This window comes from Littorina saxatilis, linkage group LG11 (assembly GCF_037325665.1).
Source record: "Littorina saxatilis isolate snail1 linkage group LG11, US_GU_Lsax_2.0, whole genome shotgun sequence".
NCBI lineage: Eukaryota > Metazoa > Mollusca > Gastropoda > Littorinimorpha > Littorinidae > Littorina > Littorina saxatilis.
In genome coordinates this window covers 17,448,683-17,465,648 of record NC_090255.1, presented here as the reverse complement: position 1 = coordinate 17,465,648, position 16,966 = coordinate 17,448,683, and the positions used below count along the sequence as shown (strand labels likewise).

At 40.5% G+C, this 16,966-nt stretch overlaps 1 protein-coding gene across 1 annotated transcript; it reads left to right on the top strand.

Moving 5' to 3' along the window:
• The first annotated feature begins 62 nt into the window (after positions 1-62).
• LOC138979907 (mRNA turnover protein 4 homolog) lies at positions 63-16,934 on the top strand. The gene is made up of 8 exons (XM_070352681.1): positions 63-218; positions 1,083-1,141; positions 4,557-4,660; positions 7,325-7,474; positions 12,398-12,552; positions 13,423-13,499; positions 16,065-16,164; positions 16,831-16,934. Exons 1-8 carry the CDS (start codon positions 191-193, stop codon positions 16,914-16,916), a joined length of 759 nt encoding a protein of 252 aa, XP_070208782.1. The 5' UTR covers positions 63-190; the 3' UTR covers positions 16,917-16,934.
• The last annotated feature ends 32 nt before the right edge of the window (positions 16,935-16,966 follow it).

Genomic DNA, 16,966 nt, shown 5'->3' with positions numbered 1-16,966 from the left:
TCAGATAAGTCCTAAAAGGCCTATAGTATTCTATCTATAAGATTTATTTCAAGTTTTAGAGAAAAAAGCAAAACGATTTCCGGTGAAAAATCACGTGATCAAGCTTGTAATTTCCGGTCCACATGGATTTGTAAACTTTCTCTTTTTACGATTGTGTGTTGTGTGATTGAGAGAAAACGTGCAAGACAACATGCCGAGATCCAAAAGAAATAAGAAAGGTGAATGTTGTCTTAGAAGAGTCGGTTGGTCTTTTGTGTTGAATTTATTTGTATAATAATTATATTTGTAGTTGTACATCGGAGGACTATTTTAGATCAAATCAGAAATCTACGTTTCGTTTTAAAATAATGATACTGTAAAGTGTAATAGTAATAGTGTAAACAGTAAAACACTTGTGGACCTCCCTCTAAAAAAAAGTCTCCTCTTTATCCAAAGATTGACTAAAAGGGGGGAGGGTATTTGTACTGGTAAACTGTTCTGCTTATGAATGTATGTGGGTGCGTATATTATGATGACTGGCAGGTTAATCTACACACTTCAAGTTCAAAATACTGACACTGACAGTAACATTGACATCTGGGTACATCACTACATGTGATGTAATCAAGTATACATGAAATGAATAATTTCATATAGAGGACACATTAGACTTGTTGAATAAGTGAAGCACTGCATTATGTTGGTAAAGTGAGTACCTAGCTGTTATTTTTAAGAGGCTTTCTAATTCTATATATAATATGATATGTAGATGTCATAATTTCAATTAGCGTACGTCACCAGTGTGTGTGTGTTACATGTATTAAAATTGCTCTTCTTCTTCTTCTTCTTCAAATTAGTGAGGACATCCCTGTACAGGGCAACTATCCTCAATTCGGTTGGTGCTCCTTATTTCCATAGAGTGAAAGATAAAGTGGATAGTGTACAGGTCTACGAAAATCAAAATCAAATTCAAAACAGGGGTGGGTTGGTAGGCAAGCTATTGCTTTTCGCTATTTGCCGTGGAGCCCGATTTCAGGTCCTGGACTGAGGGGCTAGTCTACCACCCAGTGCTTTGTTTACCATCCTGTATGTCACTGTTTCAGTTGCCTTGACTCAGACAGAGAAGAAGGGCTTGGCTCTGAAACAGAAGCTGATTGAAGATGTAAGTATATATTTATCAGGGGTGAGTTTTGGCGCTCGCCCGCGGCGACTTCAAATCGCGTCGGGCGAGTTCGAAATTCCTCTGAAATCGCCCGCCGGGCGAGTTCAAATTTTGCTGAAGTACAAAGTCGTTAGGCAACGTAGTCAATCGGAACGGCCGGCGAACAAATATCTCTGCGGGCGATCTCAAAATCTGTCACTTCTCTACTGCCCACTCATCCCCCCCCCCCCCCTTCCCCCACTTTGAGGACTCAGGACTACCATCAATCAGTGTCAGACACATTGGCTAGACAGCTACCCCCCTCCCTCACTTGACCGTGTCATCACCCCTCCAGTGCCACGAGCCGCTGGCGATTGCATCAGCAGTCAAAATAGTTAACCCCCCCCCCCCCTCCGTCCCCCCTCTCAGTGATGGCGCTAGTATTTTTTTTCAAACCGGTATGCATACTTTTCTGATGCAAACAAAACGGTAGGCTGGTCATTGGAACCAGTAAGAGTCCAACTCAGAGTACTGCTTTTGTTGTTTTTCCAGTGAAAAAACCCCCGGTAGTTCTAAAAATCAATCGGTAGGTCATACCGGCAGCCAATTTTTTCCCGGTATTTCCTCATTTCAACCGGTAAAATACCGATAATTACCGGTTAACGCCAATACTGCCCTCTTTGCGCTATTCACTTCACCCCCTCTCTGATCTTATCCTGCGCTCACCAATCCTTCAGAGACTTTCACATGTTGTAAAACAGTTTCCTCTCAGATAAAAACTCGGTCATTGACCCCGAGTAAGAAGGTCAGTGTCTCGACAGGCAGCTGTGTTCAGATTGCAAGTAACGGTCATTGACCCAGGTCTCAAGGCCAACCAGCTTTTACAATGCATCTGCCTTTGATCTGACCGCCCATCCAGAGCAAACATATTCCCCCTAGCCCTCTGTATTTTTCCTTTGATGTGCCTGCTATGTACCACTGATCCAGTTTCTGGGAAATGTATATAAAATAATTATGTCATTGACTGCAGGGATACTCATTGAGACCGTTTTCCCAAATATGTTAACACCAGCTTTGCTGACCAACTTAGTACAAGTAGTGACAGTACTACTGCTGTCAATTATTTCCCTTCAACTAAGGAAGTAAAAAAAACCACCCAGATCCACTATATAAAGAAGAAAAGACAGACCTTCAACAATAGGACAAGGGATGCAACTCTGCTGAATCAAAAGCATAAAGATCACCTGTGAACAATTCTAGGATCAGGAAATCTGAACATCTGTTTGTTTTCATTAGGAAATAGAAATGAAATGTAATGCTTTTGATTATTTATGACTTAAGCTGTGGTAAATTTGGCTGGTATGCAACTTTTACAGTAATATTAATAACACAGACATAAAATGATAAAGAAAAAGAAACAAAACAAGAAAGCAACTTAGAAAAATGTTTTGTTTGTAGTCAGTTTTTGACTCACATGCGAAGCAAAAGTGAGTCTATGTACTCACCCGAGTCGTCCGTCCGTCCGTCCGTCCGTCCGTCCGGACGTACGTCCGTCCGTCCGGAAAACTTTAACGTTGGATATTTCTTGGACACTATTCAGTCTATCAGTACCAAATTTGGCAAGATGGTGTATGATGACAAGGCCCCAAAAAACATACATAGCATCTTGACCTTGCTTCAAGGTCAAGGTCGCGGGGGCCATAAATGTTGCCTAAAAAACAGCTATTTTTCACATTTTTCACATTTTCTCTGAAGTTTTTGAGATTCAATACCTCACCTATATATGATATATAGGGCAAAGTAAGCCCCATCTTTTGATACCAGTTTGGTTTACCTTGTTTCAAGGTCAAGGTCACAGGAGCTCTTCAAAGTTGGATTGTATACATATTTTGAAGTGACCTTGACCCTGAACTATGGAAGATAACTGTTTCAAACTTAAAAATTATGTGGGCAACATGTTATGCTTTCATCATGAGACAATTTGGTCACATATGATCAAGGTCAAGGTCACTTTGACCCTTATGAAATGTGACCAAAATAAGGTAGTGAACCACTAAAAGTGACCATATCTCATGGTAGAAAGAGCCAATAAGCACCATTGTACTTCCTATGTCTTGAATTAACAGCTTTGTGTTGCATGACCTTGGATGACCTTGACCTTGGGTCAAGGTCACATGTATTTTGGTAGGAAAAATGTGTAAAGCATGTGAGTCGTATGGGCTTTGCCCTTCTTGTTATACTTGGTTTTATACAACAAAAAACATAATTTAAATTAAAAAAAAATGCTGATTTACTCTTTTGTAGTGTGTGTTTATGTGGTAAGTAAAGTTCCATAGTAAATTACTTTGTAAATTGTGTGGTAGGGGTACATAAAGGGGGTAACTTTTAGTGAGGTTTAGTGTGTGATTGTGTGACAGGGTGTGAATGTGGTTTTGATTTCTTGTTTCTTTGTGGCGGCTTTTATTTTAAATTCTTTATTAAAACAAGGTTAATTATCATTATATTAAAACATAGCATTTTAGTCATCAAGTTTTCTGTGTGTTTGTGGTAGTTATTAGTAGTGCAAATCCACATGTATGCATTATAAGTATGAATGTACGTCTTTTGTGTATGTGGTTAGCAAGCGACGAGCCGCTGGCCGGTAGCAAAAAAAGTTAAGGTACACCCCTGATTTATTGTTCTTCAAGCTATGCATGGACCCTAATGCCTATTCCTATTTGGGAACTGTTTTTAATTTATGAGTAAATCACTAAATGCACTATTATTTCATCAATGCATGTCGTGTACACTTAATTGTAGTTTGTGGTATGGTACCAAAAACTAGAATCTGAATCATCAAGTGATCAACAACAAAGTTCATAAGATTTCATATAGTCCTATGAGGTTACCCTCATGAAAATTCGGGCTGCTTTCTCACTAGGAAAAGTTAGCTGCCATACAGTACGGCGCTATCCCTTTTTCCTTTTTTTTCCCCCCGCATACGTGTATTAATGTTTCCAAACCCTGAGACTTTCGCTGTGAATTTAGGATCTTCATTGTGCGCATGTGTGCACACAGGGTTGTTCGGCCACCAAGGAGAGTCTGACTCGGGGAAATACATCCCTCGTCGAACATGGGGATCGAACCCATGCCGATAGCGACAAGTGATTTTGAAGCTAGCGCTGCAATAACTGAGCTATTTCCCCGCTTGTTTCAAATATGTACACATGTGTACACTTAATTGTAGTTTGTGGTATGGTACCAAAAACTAGAATCTGAATCATCAAGTGATCAACAAAGTTCATATGAATTGACTTTGACAGTCATTTTTTTTTTTTTTTAATGTCCTCATTTTATTCTTTTACACATTTTCTCTGGTTCTTCTGAATGAATTGACCAGTGAAATTGAAATACTACAAGTTTGTAAAATGGTTGATACAGACTTTCTCTGTTTCAGATCCGATCATGTGCGGAGAAGTACGACAGAATATTCACTTTTTCTGTTCACAATATGAGGAACATTCACATGAAAGACATCAGAAGCCAGTGGATGCATAGCAAGTGAGTTTACTGTTTGCATGAACATTTACTCTTTCACACTCTTTTGCTCTTATGACCTGTGCATTTTATAATGAGGGAATGTGATCTGTACGGTTGGCACCATCCAGTCAGAAGTGTACCTACATATGCAGGTGACCTTGATGGGAGGGGCATTTTACTTTTCGTTAAACTTAAAGGTACACCTCTTCTCTTAGATCTGGCCGGGTTTTTACATTGGAAAAGACAATCTCTCCACTTGGACACATACCAAAAATCAACACCCCGACTGCTTACTGCGGTGAGCTGGAATCTGTTATGAATTTATTTCTTAAAAAGCCACTGGTTCCACTTAAAAAATCAATTCATCAAACAATTCCCACTGTGCAAAGTCAAAGAGAGAACAGTTTTGGTATCATTATGTGACCAAGTGCAATGATGGTCTTCTTCCATTACAATTTACATAAGAACCTTGCCAGATTTGAGATTCTGAGCTGATTTGTTTACAAGGGAAGGACTGTGCCTTTAAGCTAGCAGACAGATGGGGAAAATGTCCTTTATTTGGAGGTACAGTGGAACCCCCTTTTAAGACAACCCCAATTTAAGACTCCCTCCATTTTAGGACCTGGTTTTCTCAGATATTCTGTTCATAACCTCTGTAAAGTGTAAATTTACCCCCATTTTTAAGACTTCCTCCTATTTAAGACCTCAATTTCTCAGATTTTTGGAGGTCTTAAAATGGGGGTTCCACTGTATCTTATCCACAGAGTATGCCCACATTAGAGTGTCACGTCGGTCCTCTCTGATGACACGGTATTGATCAGGTACCCAGGGGTGGCTAAATCTCAAATTTTTAACTCGCCAACCGGGCGAGCAACTTCAAGAAAGTTACTAGCCCACCAGAAATTTCGCCGGCCCAGTACATACCACAGTTCATGCAGTGTTTGTTATTTTATATGCCTATGAAACTCAATAGTATAACAAAAACTGTTGCATTTGACCAGAATTTTCACTGGCCAGACGGGCAGGTTCTCGGGCGGTTTCTAGTAGCCCGGCAGATTCTTTCTCGCCCCTGGCGATGGGGCGGATGTTTTGGCCATCCGTGTGTCTCACTATGTTGTTGCTCAGAGTTCGGTCTGTAGGGGACGTTTTTGAGTTTTTTTGTGGAAGTTTTGACTTTTTTAACACTAAATTTGTGTAACTTCTGTAAGTCATTAGTCAAAAGAAGAAGAAGGAATTTGTATCGTGGTAACTCATCGATACATGTATCACTTGTTGCATCTTTTTTTTCTCATGATTTTCTGTAGTTAAGACTAGGTGTAACCCCAACCTTTAAATACCTAGTGTATGGTTGTTTTTTATATTTAGTCAAGTTTTGACTAAATATTTTAACGTAGAGGGGGGAATCGAGACGAGGGTCGTGGTGTATGTGTGTGTGTCTGTCTGTCTGTCTGTCTGTCTGTCTGTCTGTCTGTCTGTGTGTGTGTGTAGAGCGATTCAGACCAAACTACTGGACCGATCTTTATGAAATTTTACATGAGAGTTCCTGGGATTGATATCCCCGAACGTTTTTTTCATTTTTTTGATAAATGTCTTTGATGACGTCATATCCGGCTTTTCGTGAAAGTTGAGGCGGCACTGTCACGCTCTCATTTTTCAACCAAATTGGTTGAAATTTTGGTCAAGTAATCTTCGACGAAGCCCGGACTTCGGTATTGCATTTCAGCTTGGTGGCTTAAAAATTAATTAATGACTTTGGTCATTAAAAATCGGAAAATTGTAAAAAAAAATAAAAAAATTTATAAAACGATCCAAATTTACGTTCATCTTATTCTCCATCATTTTCTGATTCCAAAAACATATAAATATGTTATATTTGGATTAAAAACAAGCTCTGAAAATTAAATATATATTATTATCAAAAATAAATTGTCGAAATCAATTTAAAAACACTTTCATCTTATTCCTTGTCGGTTCCTGATTCCAAAAACATATAGATATGATATGTTTGGATTAAAAACACGCTCAGAAAGTTAAAACAAAGAGAGGTACAGAAAAGCGTGCTATCCTTCTTAGCGCAACTACTACCCCGCTCTTCTTGTCAATTTCACTGCCTTTGCCATGAGCGGTGGACTGACGATGCTACGAGTATACGGTCTTGCTGAAAAATGGCATTGCATTCAGTTTCATTCTGTGAGTTCGACAGCTACTTGACTAAATGTTGTATTTTCGCCTTATGCGACTTGTTTATTTATACCATTTTGTTTCTTTTTTTCTCTCATGCTTTTCTTTAGCAAACGCACATGTGACCCCAACTTTTTAACTTTTTAATACTCTTTTATGCCCAGGTTTTTCCTTCGGTAAGATGCATAGAAAAAAAAAATCCCTGCGCTTAGAACTGTACCAACGGAATACGCGCGATATAAGCCTCATATTGACTGATATTGAGTCAATTGACTGACATAGATCTGGCTCTGGGCAAAGGGCCGAAGGATGAACATGAGCAAAGACAAATCACTGAAATGTAATTGTAAGCCCAACCTTTAAATAGCATGTGTTTTTGTTATACTGGTTTGTTTCAATTTTTCTCACATGCTTACCTTTAGCGAAAGTGTAGTCATGTGACCCCAACTTTTGAACTTGTAGCTTTGAAAATGAAATTTGAATTCTATACTCTATTCTCTCCAGGTTTTTCTTCGGTAAGAACAAAGTGATGTCTCTGGCTCTGGGCAAGGGGCCGGAGGATGAACACCTGGACGGCTTGCACCACCTGACCAGCCATCTCCACGGCGAGACCGGTCTCCTCTTCACCAACAAAAAGAAGGCTGAGGTTGTCAAGTGAGTTGTCTTTTTTATGTTTAGTTTGCTGGGCTGAGGTGCTCGAGAAAGTTACCATCCGGGCCCGTATGCATGAACTAGAAGTAAGAAACACTGGAAGTAGAGGCCTCTTTTCGAAGTGGGAACTCCCGAAGTCAACTTTCTAACACTGTTCACAATGCATGAACTGACTTGAACGCCAAAGTAGTGACAGCGAGAGTATTAAGGTCAAGGTCGGGGAAATTGGGGAAATCCCTACTAATACGCATGCGCACGTTTCTATCAACATGGCAGTCAACGAAAATGGCAAGGCACGTGTGCCGCTCAAAAAGAAAGTAGACACGGAGGGGCGTTCTGCGCCTTTTTCAGATGGTGAAATTGCTGTACTCTTGACAGAAGTGTTTTACGAAAGAACGGTTATTCTGTCCAAATTTCAGAACAGTCTAACTGTTAAAACATAAAGACGCTGTCTGGTCCAAAATTGCCAAAGAAGTGTCGGTCGCTCTCTCTCTCTCTCTCTCTCTCTCTCTCTCTCTCTCTCTCTCTCTCTCTCTCTCTCTCTCTCTCTCTCTCTCTCTTACGACACACGCACACACAGACAAACGTACACTCATGCACATACTGACACTATGACACAAGTGACACTGACTGACGGCACACATAAACACACACACACCACACACTGCACTGGCACACGCGCGCGCTCGCGCGCACACATATACACACACACGCACCCATACACGCACGCACACAGTCACAAACAAATAACCACACACTCACTCTCTCTCACTTTCTCTCATTCTCTCTCAATCTACACTCATACACACACTGAAACTATGATGACACAAGTCACACACACACACACACACACACACACACACATACACACACACACACACACACACACATACTCACCGTAGTGACACACATAATTATACACACGCGCGTACAGTTGAAAGTCAAGACATGATATGATTTTTTCAAAGCATAGGAAGGTTTCTTTTGCAAATGAATAAAATTAACACAGAGGCAAAACCCGGTTTTTGCAGCCGGAATGCAATTGCGGAGGCTTAAAAAGGAAAAGATTAATAAAAAAAATATATAGCTCCTGGCGGAACTTGAACCCGGAGCGAATGAACGAGAGTCCGGAACCGTTACCACTGCACTATGTTACTCGTGTAAAATAGAGGCATGATGAAAAAAGGCATTCTGAGTTATTCAGTCGTGCTGGTTTGAAAGCTCGCCACCTTCGCCGAATGACTCGAGCACGTTTTTTTCGGTCAGTAACTGATCGAACTGTCGCTTTTGAGTCACTCTGTTTTAAGCATTTCACCTAAATTAAACAAGAATGTCACAGTCCGTGTCTATGGTGCAAGGTAGGAGACCGTCTCATTGTAGCCAAGTTACGACAGTTGCTCGATTGACGCATTTCACGTCTTCGATATTGTGTCTGAGATCATTTCCCAATGAGCTGCCTTTAAAAACGGAATGTCCTGCAATTGTAGTATGCGCTGGAGGTTTCTTTTGGATGGGTAAGGACCCTTGAGATGCGATATCGTCGTATAATTATGTCAAGCGAGAGGCCCTTGACATTGGAAGTGGGAACTTCGAAAGCAAAGTTGCCAGCTACTCGGTATGCACGAGCTAAATTGAACGCCGAAGTAGTGGCTTCGAGAGTTCTGAGGTCAAGGTCGAGAAAATTGGGGGAATCCCAATTAGTGCGCATGCGTTTGTAAACGGTAGGCTTGGTGACCAGAAGAAACGAATCTCATCGCGAGTTCGTAAATGGGCAAACGTTGATCGCGCTGTAGCTTTTACAATAATTGTTGTTTTTAACTGGTTGAACGAAAGCTGTGATAATTGTCCTTAAATAGAATGACTGTCTATAATAATGATTTCGTTGACCAGAATGTTGGGGACAATAAAAAAAGGTTGTTTATGTGGTAGCGAAGTCGGTTAACTTAAAATTCTTTTTGTAGTGTTTTTTTAATGATTGTGTATCGGTAAAACTGCTGGACAAAAATAGTTTGGTCAGAGCGAATGTTTGTGTTACTGGTAAATTTAAAAAGGCAGAACTCCATTTTTTGGGAATCAAGATATAAGGTGTAGTGAAAAGAAGATAAGTTCAGCGAATTTCATATTATTTGAGAAAATGTGTGTCCGAATTTTTAAAACAGAAAAATTGTTGTACTTAGGTGTTTGTAAATTACGTTTGTCCTCGTTAATTGTGAAGAGGATGTATGTTTATATAAAGTTCAAAGTCAAGATTGGATTTTTGTAGCCTACGTGCGTGTGTGCATGTGTATTAGACATAATACATAGACATAGAACACTTTATTATCTCAATTACGATAAACTCGGGTGTGGTGAATCACAATAAACAGCATAAAACGTAAGAACATGAATAAAATATCAAGGCGCAAATATAGTCAGCTCATCATAGTGTGGGGAGTGGGTACACACACACACACACACACACATACACACACACACACACACACACACACACACACACCGTCGAACACACACATAACATCGAACACATACACACACACACACACACACACACACACACACACACACACACACACACACACCGTCGAACACACACACACACCGTCGAACACACACACACCGTCGAACACACACATAACATCGAAAACACAAACACACACACACACAAACACACACAAACACACACACGGCACGCGCGAACACGCAAACAAACGTATGAAGGAACAGACGCACAATTATACCCGCACGCACGCACACACAGGCAGACAGGCACTCGCACAAATACATACACACACACACACACACACACACACACACACACACACACACACACACACACAGATAAAGCAATGACCAAAAAAATAGCAGAAACTTACGCTTCAACACTCGAACACACACACACACACACACACACACGCACGCACACACAAACACACGCACGCACGCACGCACACACACACACACACACACACACACACACATGCACACAACGACGCCCATTTTCATAGAAACACAGTAACCCCCTCGTATAAGCGGGAATGAAAGAGTGGTGGCCAATGACCCAGAACAAACAAAAGTCAAAGCTGGCAACTCAGCCGGTTTGTATTCAGGGAAATTTGCACGAAATGCATGCAGAAGATACGACTTTTCCCTCTATTTTCTCTCTTTGGGAGCGTCAGCTCGGTTTGACATGAAAAACTGAAGAAAAGCCCTGCCTTTTTGCACTGAGAAACTGTGGAAGTAGCGTGTTTACTACTGGGTCAGGCTGTAGTACATTTACCCTCATTTACTTCCTCGTTAGCTTCCAAAGTAAACTCTTTTTTCGTCCCATGCATGCGAAAGTGAGGATGTACTTCCGATGTCACTCAAAACTTTAGAAGTAGTCGCAAAATACCCTGAGTTACTTCCTCGCTTTGCTTCGAGGTAAACCCTTTTTCCGGCCCATGCATACGAAAGTGAGGCAAGTACTTCCGATGTCACTCAAAACTTCGGGAGTTGTCGCGAACTTCCCCCATAAGCATACGGGCCCCAAACGGGAGCCACCCGCAGCGTTGGATTGGTTGAAACTGAGATGTGTTGTGATTTCAACGAATCAGAACCCGCAGTTTATTCTCTCCCGTTTGGGTGGCGCCCACTTTGGGTCTTATGAAGAGGGAGGGGGTCTTCAAAGAGGGGTTCTACTGTATTGTTGTTACAGTGGAACCCCCCCCCCCCCCTCCCTTTTAACACTTTCTCCATTTCCAAACCTTGCTTTTTCAGGTTTTTTTTGAGTCACTTGAGAAAAAGTGACTATGTAATCGGTCAGTGTTAGTCTGTCCGGCCGGCCGGCCGTCCGTAGACACCACCTTAACGTTGGACTTTTCTCGGAAACTATCAAAGCGATCGGGCTCATATTTTGTTTAGTCGTGACCTCCAATGACCTCTACACTTTAACGATGGTTTCGTTGACCTTTGACCTTTTTCAAGGTCACAGGTCAGCGTCAAAGGAAAAATTAGACATTTTATATCTTTGACAAAGTTCATCGGATGTGATTGAAACTTTGTAGGATTATTCTTTACATCAAAGTATTTACATCTGTAGCCTTTTACGAACGTTATCAGAAAAACAAGGGAGATAACTAGCCTTTTCTGTTCGGCAACACACAACTTAACGTTGGGCTTTTCTCGGAAACTATAAAAGTGACCGGGCTCAAATTTTATGTGAACGTGACTCATTGTGTTGTGAATAGCAATTTCTTCCTGTCCATCTGATGCCTCATATAATATTCAGAACTGCGAAAGTGACTCGATCGAGCGTTTGCTCTTCTTGTTGTTCATAAGCTCTTTAAATTTACCCCCATTTTAAGAATCCCTCCTTTTTAAGACCTGATTTTCCCAGATTTTTGAAGGTCTTAAAGGGGGGTTCCACTGTATTATAACTCTTATACAGTGGAACCCCTGTTGAAGACTTACAGTTACAGCATAAAATCCTCTGAAAAATATATTTCACACACAGCTCTCTGGTTGTTGAAGGCTAAGTTTCCTCACATTAAAAGAAAAAGTCGCACCTGTCAGTTGTCAAAATGGTTTGCGAGACAAAAGTCACTTTGATTTGAACCGACTATTAGTAACTAATACAGTGGAACCCCCCTGTTAAGACTTCCAAAAAGCTGACAAAATCAGGTCTTAACAAGTCGCGTAAGTCGAAATTACTACATTTAGTCAAGCTGTGGAACTCACAGAATGAAACTGAACGCACTGCATTTTTTCACAATGACCGTAGTGCGCCGCTTGTGCATGTGCATAACGGAGTGAAATGACGAGCCTGTTCAGTGCGGTAGTGGTTTCGCTATGCTGCATAGCACGCTCAGATTGTTCGGGATCTTAAAAGGGGGGTTCCACTGTATCATTGTCAGTGCAGATCCAACATCCGGTTGATTCCATTTTCAGGTTTTTCAGCAGCTTCAGAGTGGCAGAATACGCCAGGTCTGGCAACGTGGCCACGGAAACAGTAGTGTTGCAGCCAGGGCCGTTGGACTTTGCACACAGTCACACCATAGAACCACAGCTACGACAGCTGGGTCTGGCTACAGTACTTGTCAAAGGTAAAACTTTGTGTGTGAATTATCTGCATGCGCGAGTGTGTGTGTGTCTGAATGCTGTGTGTGGGCTTATGTCAGTGATTTGTGTGTGTGTGTGTGTGTGTGTGTGTGTGAATTCTCTGTGTGCACCATTTTGAATGTAATCCAAAGTTGAAAGTTCCAGTACCTTACTGTCATGTCTATTTAAACAGGAGTCTGTCACATGACCTGCTGACTTTCTGATGAGTTGGTCTTGAGCAGATAAGATGATCCCTTCACATTGTTTATTAATGTTTACTAATAGTGTCATAAATTGGTCAAATGACTCGGCTGAAATATGCTGTCGCTAAACTGCGATGTTGGATTCAGAGCTGTGAGGTTTAACAGAAACAACGATGTTAAAGATGATGAGTAACATAAATTGGCCAAATGACCTCGGGCTTGGCTAAGATATGCTGTCGCTAAACAGCGATGTCGGACTCGGAGCTGTGAGGGTTAACAGAAACAGGGTTGCTAAAGATGATGATGAATAACATAAATTGGACTATATGACCTCGGGCTTGGCTGAGATATGATGTCGCTAAACTGCGATGTCAGAGCTGTGAGGGTTAACAGAAACAGCGATGCTAAAGATGATGATGAATAACATAAATTGCCCAAATGACCTCGGGCTTGGTTAAGATATGCTGTCGCTAGACTGCGATGTCAGAGTTGTGGTGGTTAACAAAAACAAGGTTGCTAAAGAGATGTGTGTGTGTGTGTGTGTTAAACTGTGATGTCAGAGCTGTGGTGGTAAAGAGAAACAGCGTTGCTAAAGATGCAGAATGGTGTCAACACATTGCAGAAGACTGCACAAAGAAGGTGTGATGTTACAATAATATGTACTGTGTGCAGGTGTGGTGACCCTTCAGCAAGAATTTGAGGTGTGCAAGAAAGGAGAAAAACTGACACCAGAGAAGGGGAGAATTTTGGTAAGGGTTGCATATATGTATTCATTGTATGTAGACAAATTATGTCAGTGTGAAAGCTCACGCAGTTAAGATTATTGAGTAGCTGCTGATTCAAGATCCTTTCATGCGACCAAAGTTTCAATCAATTTGCTGGCCCCAAAGAGGACTTGGAGAGGACAGCACGTTTCGCCCTGCAGTCCGGACTGACGATCTAACAGCGAACGACAAGAAAAAAAGAATCAATTTGCTTAAACAATTGAGGACATTATAGTGCGGTCTCTCTTTTTTTGCCGAAAGCTGGATATTACGTCATATAAAACATTTATTGAACAAGTCGCGTAAGGCGAAAATACAACATTTAGTCAAGCTGTCAAACTCACAGCATGAAACTGAACGCACTGCATTTTTTCAGCAAGACCGTATACTCGTAGCATCGTCAGCCCACCGCTCGTGGCAAAGGCAGTGAAATTGGCAGTCCAGAATAGTGCGGTAGTGGTTTCGCTTAGCAGGATAGCACGCTTTTCTGTATCTCTATTCTTTTTATATTTAGTCAAGTTTTGACTAAATATTTTAACATCGAGGGGGAATCGAAACGAGGGTCGTGGTGTATGTGTGTCTGTGCGTGTGTGTGTGTGTGTGTGTGTGTAGAGCGATTCAGACTAAACTACTAGACCGATCTTTATGAAATTTGACATGAGAGTTCCTGGGTATGAAATCCCCGAACGTTTTCTTCATTTTTTTGATAAATGTCTTTGATGACGTCATATCCGGCTTTTCGTGAAAGTTGAGGCGGCACTGTCACGCCCTCATTTTTCAACCAAATTGATTGAAATTTTGGTCAAGCAATCTTCGACGAAGCCCGGACTTCGGTATTGCATTTCAGCTTGGTGGCTTAAAAATTAATTAATGACTTTGGTCATTAAAAATCTGAAAATTGTAAAAAAAAATAAAAATTTATAAAACGATCCAAATTTACGTTTATCTTATTCTCCATCATTTGCTGATTCCAAAAACATATAAATATGTTATATTCGGATTAAAAACAAGCTCTGAAAATTAAATATATAAAAATTATTATCAAAATTAAATTGTCCAAATCAATTTAAAAACACTTTCATCTTATTCCTTGTCGGTTCCTGATTCCAAAAACATATAGATATGATATGTTTGGATTAAAAACACGCTCAGAAAGTTAAAACAAAGAGAGGTACAGAAAAGCGTGCTATCCTTCTTAGCGCAACTACTACCCCGCTCTTCTTGTCAATTTCACTGCCTTTGCCATGAGCGGTGGACTGACGATGCTACGAGTATACGGTCTTGCTGAAAAATGGCATTGCGTTCAGTTTCATTCTGTGAGTTCGACAGCTACTTGACTAAATATTGTATTTTCGCCTTACGCGACTTGTTAACTTTCTGAGCTTGTTTTTAATCCTAACATATCACATGTATATGTTTTTGGAATCAGGAACCGACAAGAAATAAGATGAAATTAATTTTAAATCGATTTCGGAAATTTAATTTTAATCATAATTTATATATTTTTAATTTTCCGAGCTTGTGTTTAATCCAAATATAACATATGTATGTGGTTTTGGAATCAGAAAATGATGAAGAATAAGATGAAATTAGTTTTGGATCGTTTTATAAAAAAAAGAATTTTAATTACTATTCAGATTTTTAATGACCAAAGTCATCAATTAATTTGTAAGCCTCCAAGCTGAATGCAATACCAAAGTCCGGCCTTCGTCTAAGATTGCTTGGCCAAAATTTCTATCAATTTTATTACAAAATAAGGGTGTGACAGTGCCGCCTCAACTTTTACAAAAAGCCGGATATGACGTCATCAAAGACATTTATCGAAAGAATGAAAAAACGTCTGGGGATATCATTCCCAGGAACTCTCATGTACAATTTCATAAAGATCGGCCTTGTAGTTTACTTTGAATCGCTCTACACACACAGACACACATACACCACGACCCTCGTCTCAATGTTAAAACATTTAGTCAAAAATTGACTAAATGTAAAAAAATTTAAAAAATGTCTACACATATTTAGGTGTAATCAGCCACCTGCACTTCTTGCAGAGTGGGGGTGGGCTATGGGCGCTGCTATATCTAAGTCATCACATTAAGTTGACCCGTGGCGTCCCAGCCTGGATTCTAACCTGTGGTCTGAGGACCACAAGCCCTGTGCTGTACCATATGTGGTGCCAATACAGTACAATACAATAATACTTTATTATCTCAAAATGAGAAATGATCGTGTGGCTGGCCATGAACACACAACATTAAAGCAGATATATCCAGTGGAATCTCCCTTTTAAGTCCTCAAAAATATCTGAGAAAATCAGGTCTTAAAAAAGAGGGAGTCTTAAAATTGGGGTTAATTTACAGAGGTTATGAACAGAAAGTCTTGAGAAAACAGGGTCTTAAAAGGGAGGACATTTTAAATTGGGCGGGTCTTAAAAAGGGGGTTAGTCTGTATGAGCAAATATTGCAAACGCAATATGTGTGGTAGATACAGTTGAGAATTGTGAGGAAAAACAATTTTTTCAGCGTATAACTCTACTGTGTGTGGTTGCAGAAGCTGTTTGGTCACACCATGGCCGAGTTCTACCTCACAGTGACAGGAATGTGGACCAAGGACACCGCCTCCTGGCAGTCGCTCAACTCTTCCAAAAAAGGTGAAACTTTGAAGCTTTTCTTTTGATAGTTGATTAAACTTTTGTCTTAGTGTGTCTCGCGAGATTTGTGTGTGGTGTTTGCTGATGATGACAAGATAAAGCCGTTGAAGAAGAGTGATGATGGGTCAGATAAAACGCACGTCATAGGTGTGTGTGTCCGTCAAGGAAGCGACAAATAACAACAAAAAGGTCAAGTGTGTGCAAGTTTTGTTGTTTGTTTGTTTTTGTACATCTGTTCACATCTTGGACTTGGAGAATATGTATAGCAACTGGTGAGTTTCGAGCAACTTCTTCATAATATATTATTACTTCCCCTGTCTGCAGTGTTCAAAATAAATATGCAGTGGATATCTGCTCAAAGTTAGTAGACTTTCTATCGTGACCTGTGTAATTAAATGTAATTTGTGGAACACAAAAAATGATATAAACAATCAAGATGTACAGTGGTCCCTGTGATGTGAGGCCCCTCCAATGAAAGGACACTTTCAGTTGTCCCTTTGTCTATTTACTTTACCAAAGTACACCTGTCATGACAGGTCACTGCAATGTAGGGACACTTGGCTGGTCCCAGGGGTGTCCTTTCATCACAGGTACCACTGTATTTGTATGATGTCCTTTAGCAGTGATTGTTTACTTCATGGTGTACAACGTATTGTGTGCTTGCAGGCAAAAAAGCCAAGATGGAGGTGAAAGAGAAGGAGGAGGAAGACGAAGAAGATGATGAAGAGGAAGAAGAAATGTCTGATACGTGAATAAATGTGTGAATAGTCTGCTTGCTTTTGTGTTCGAGTGTTTACAGAGT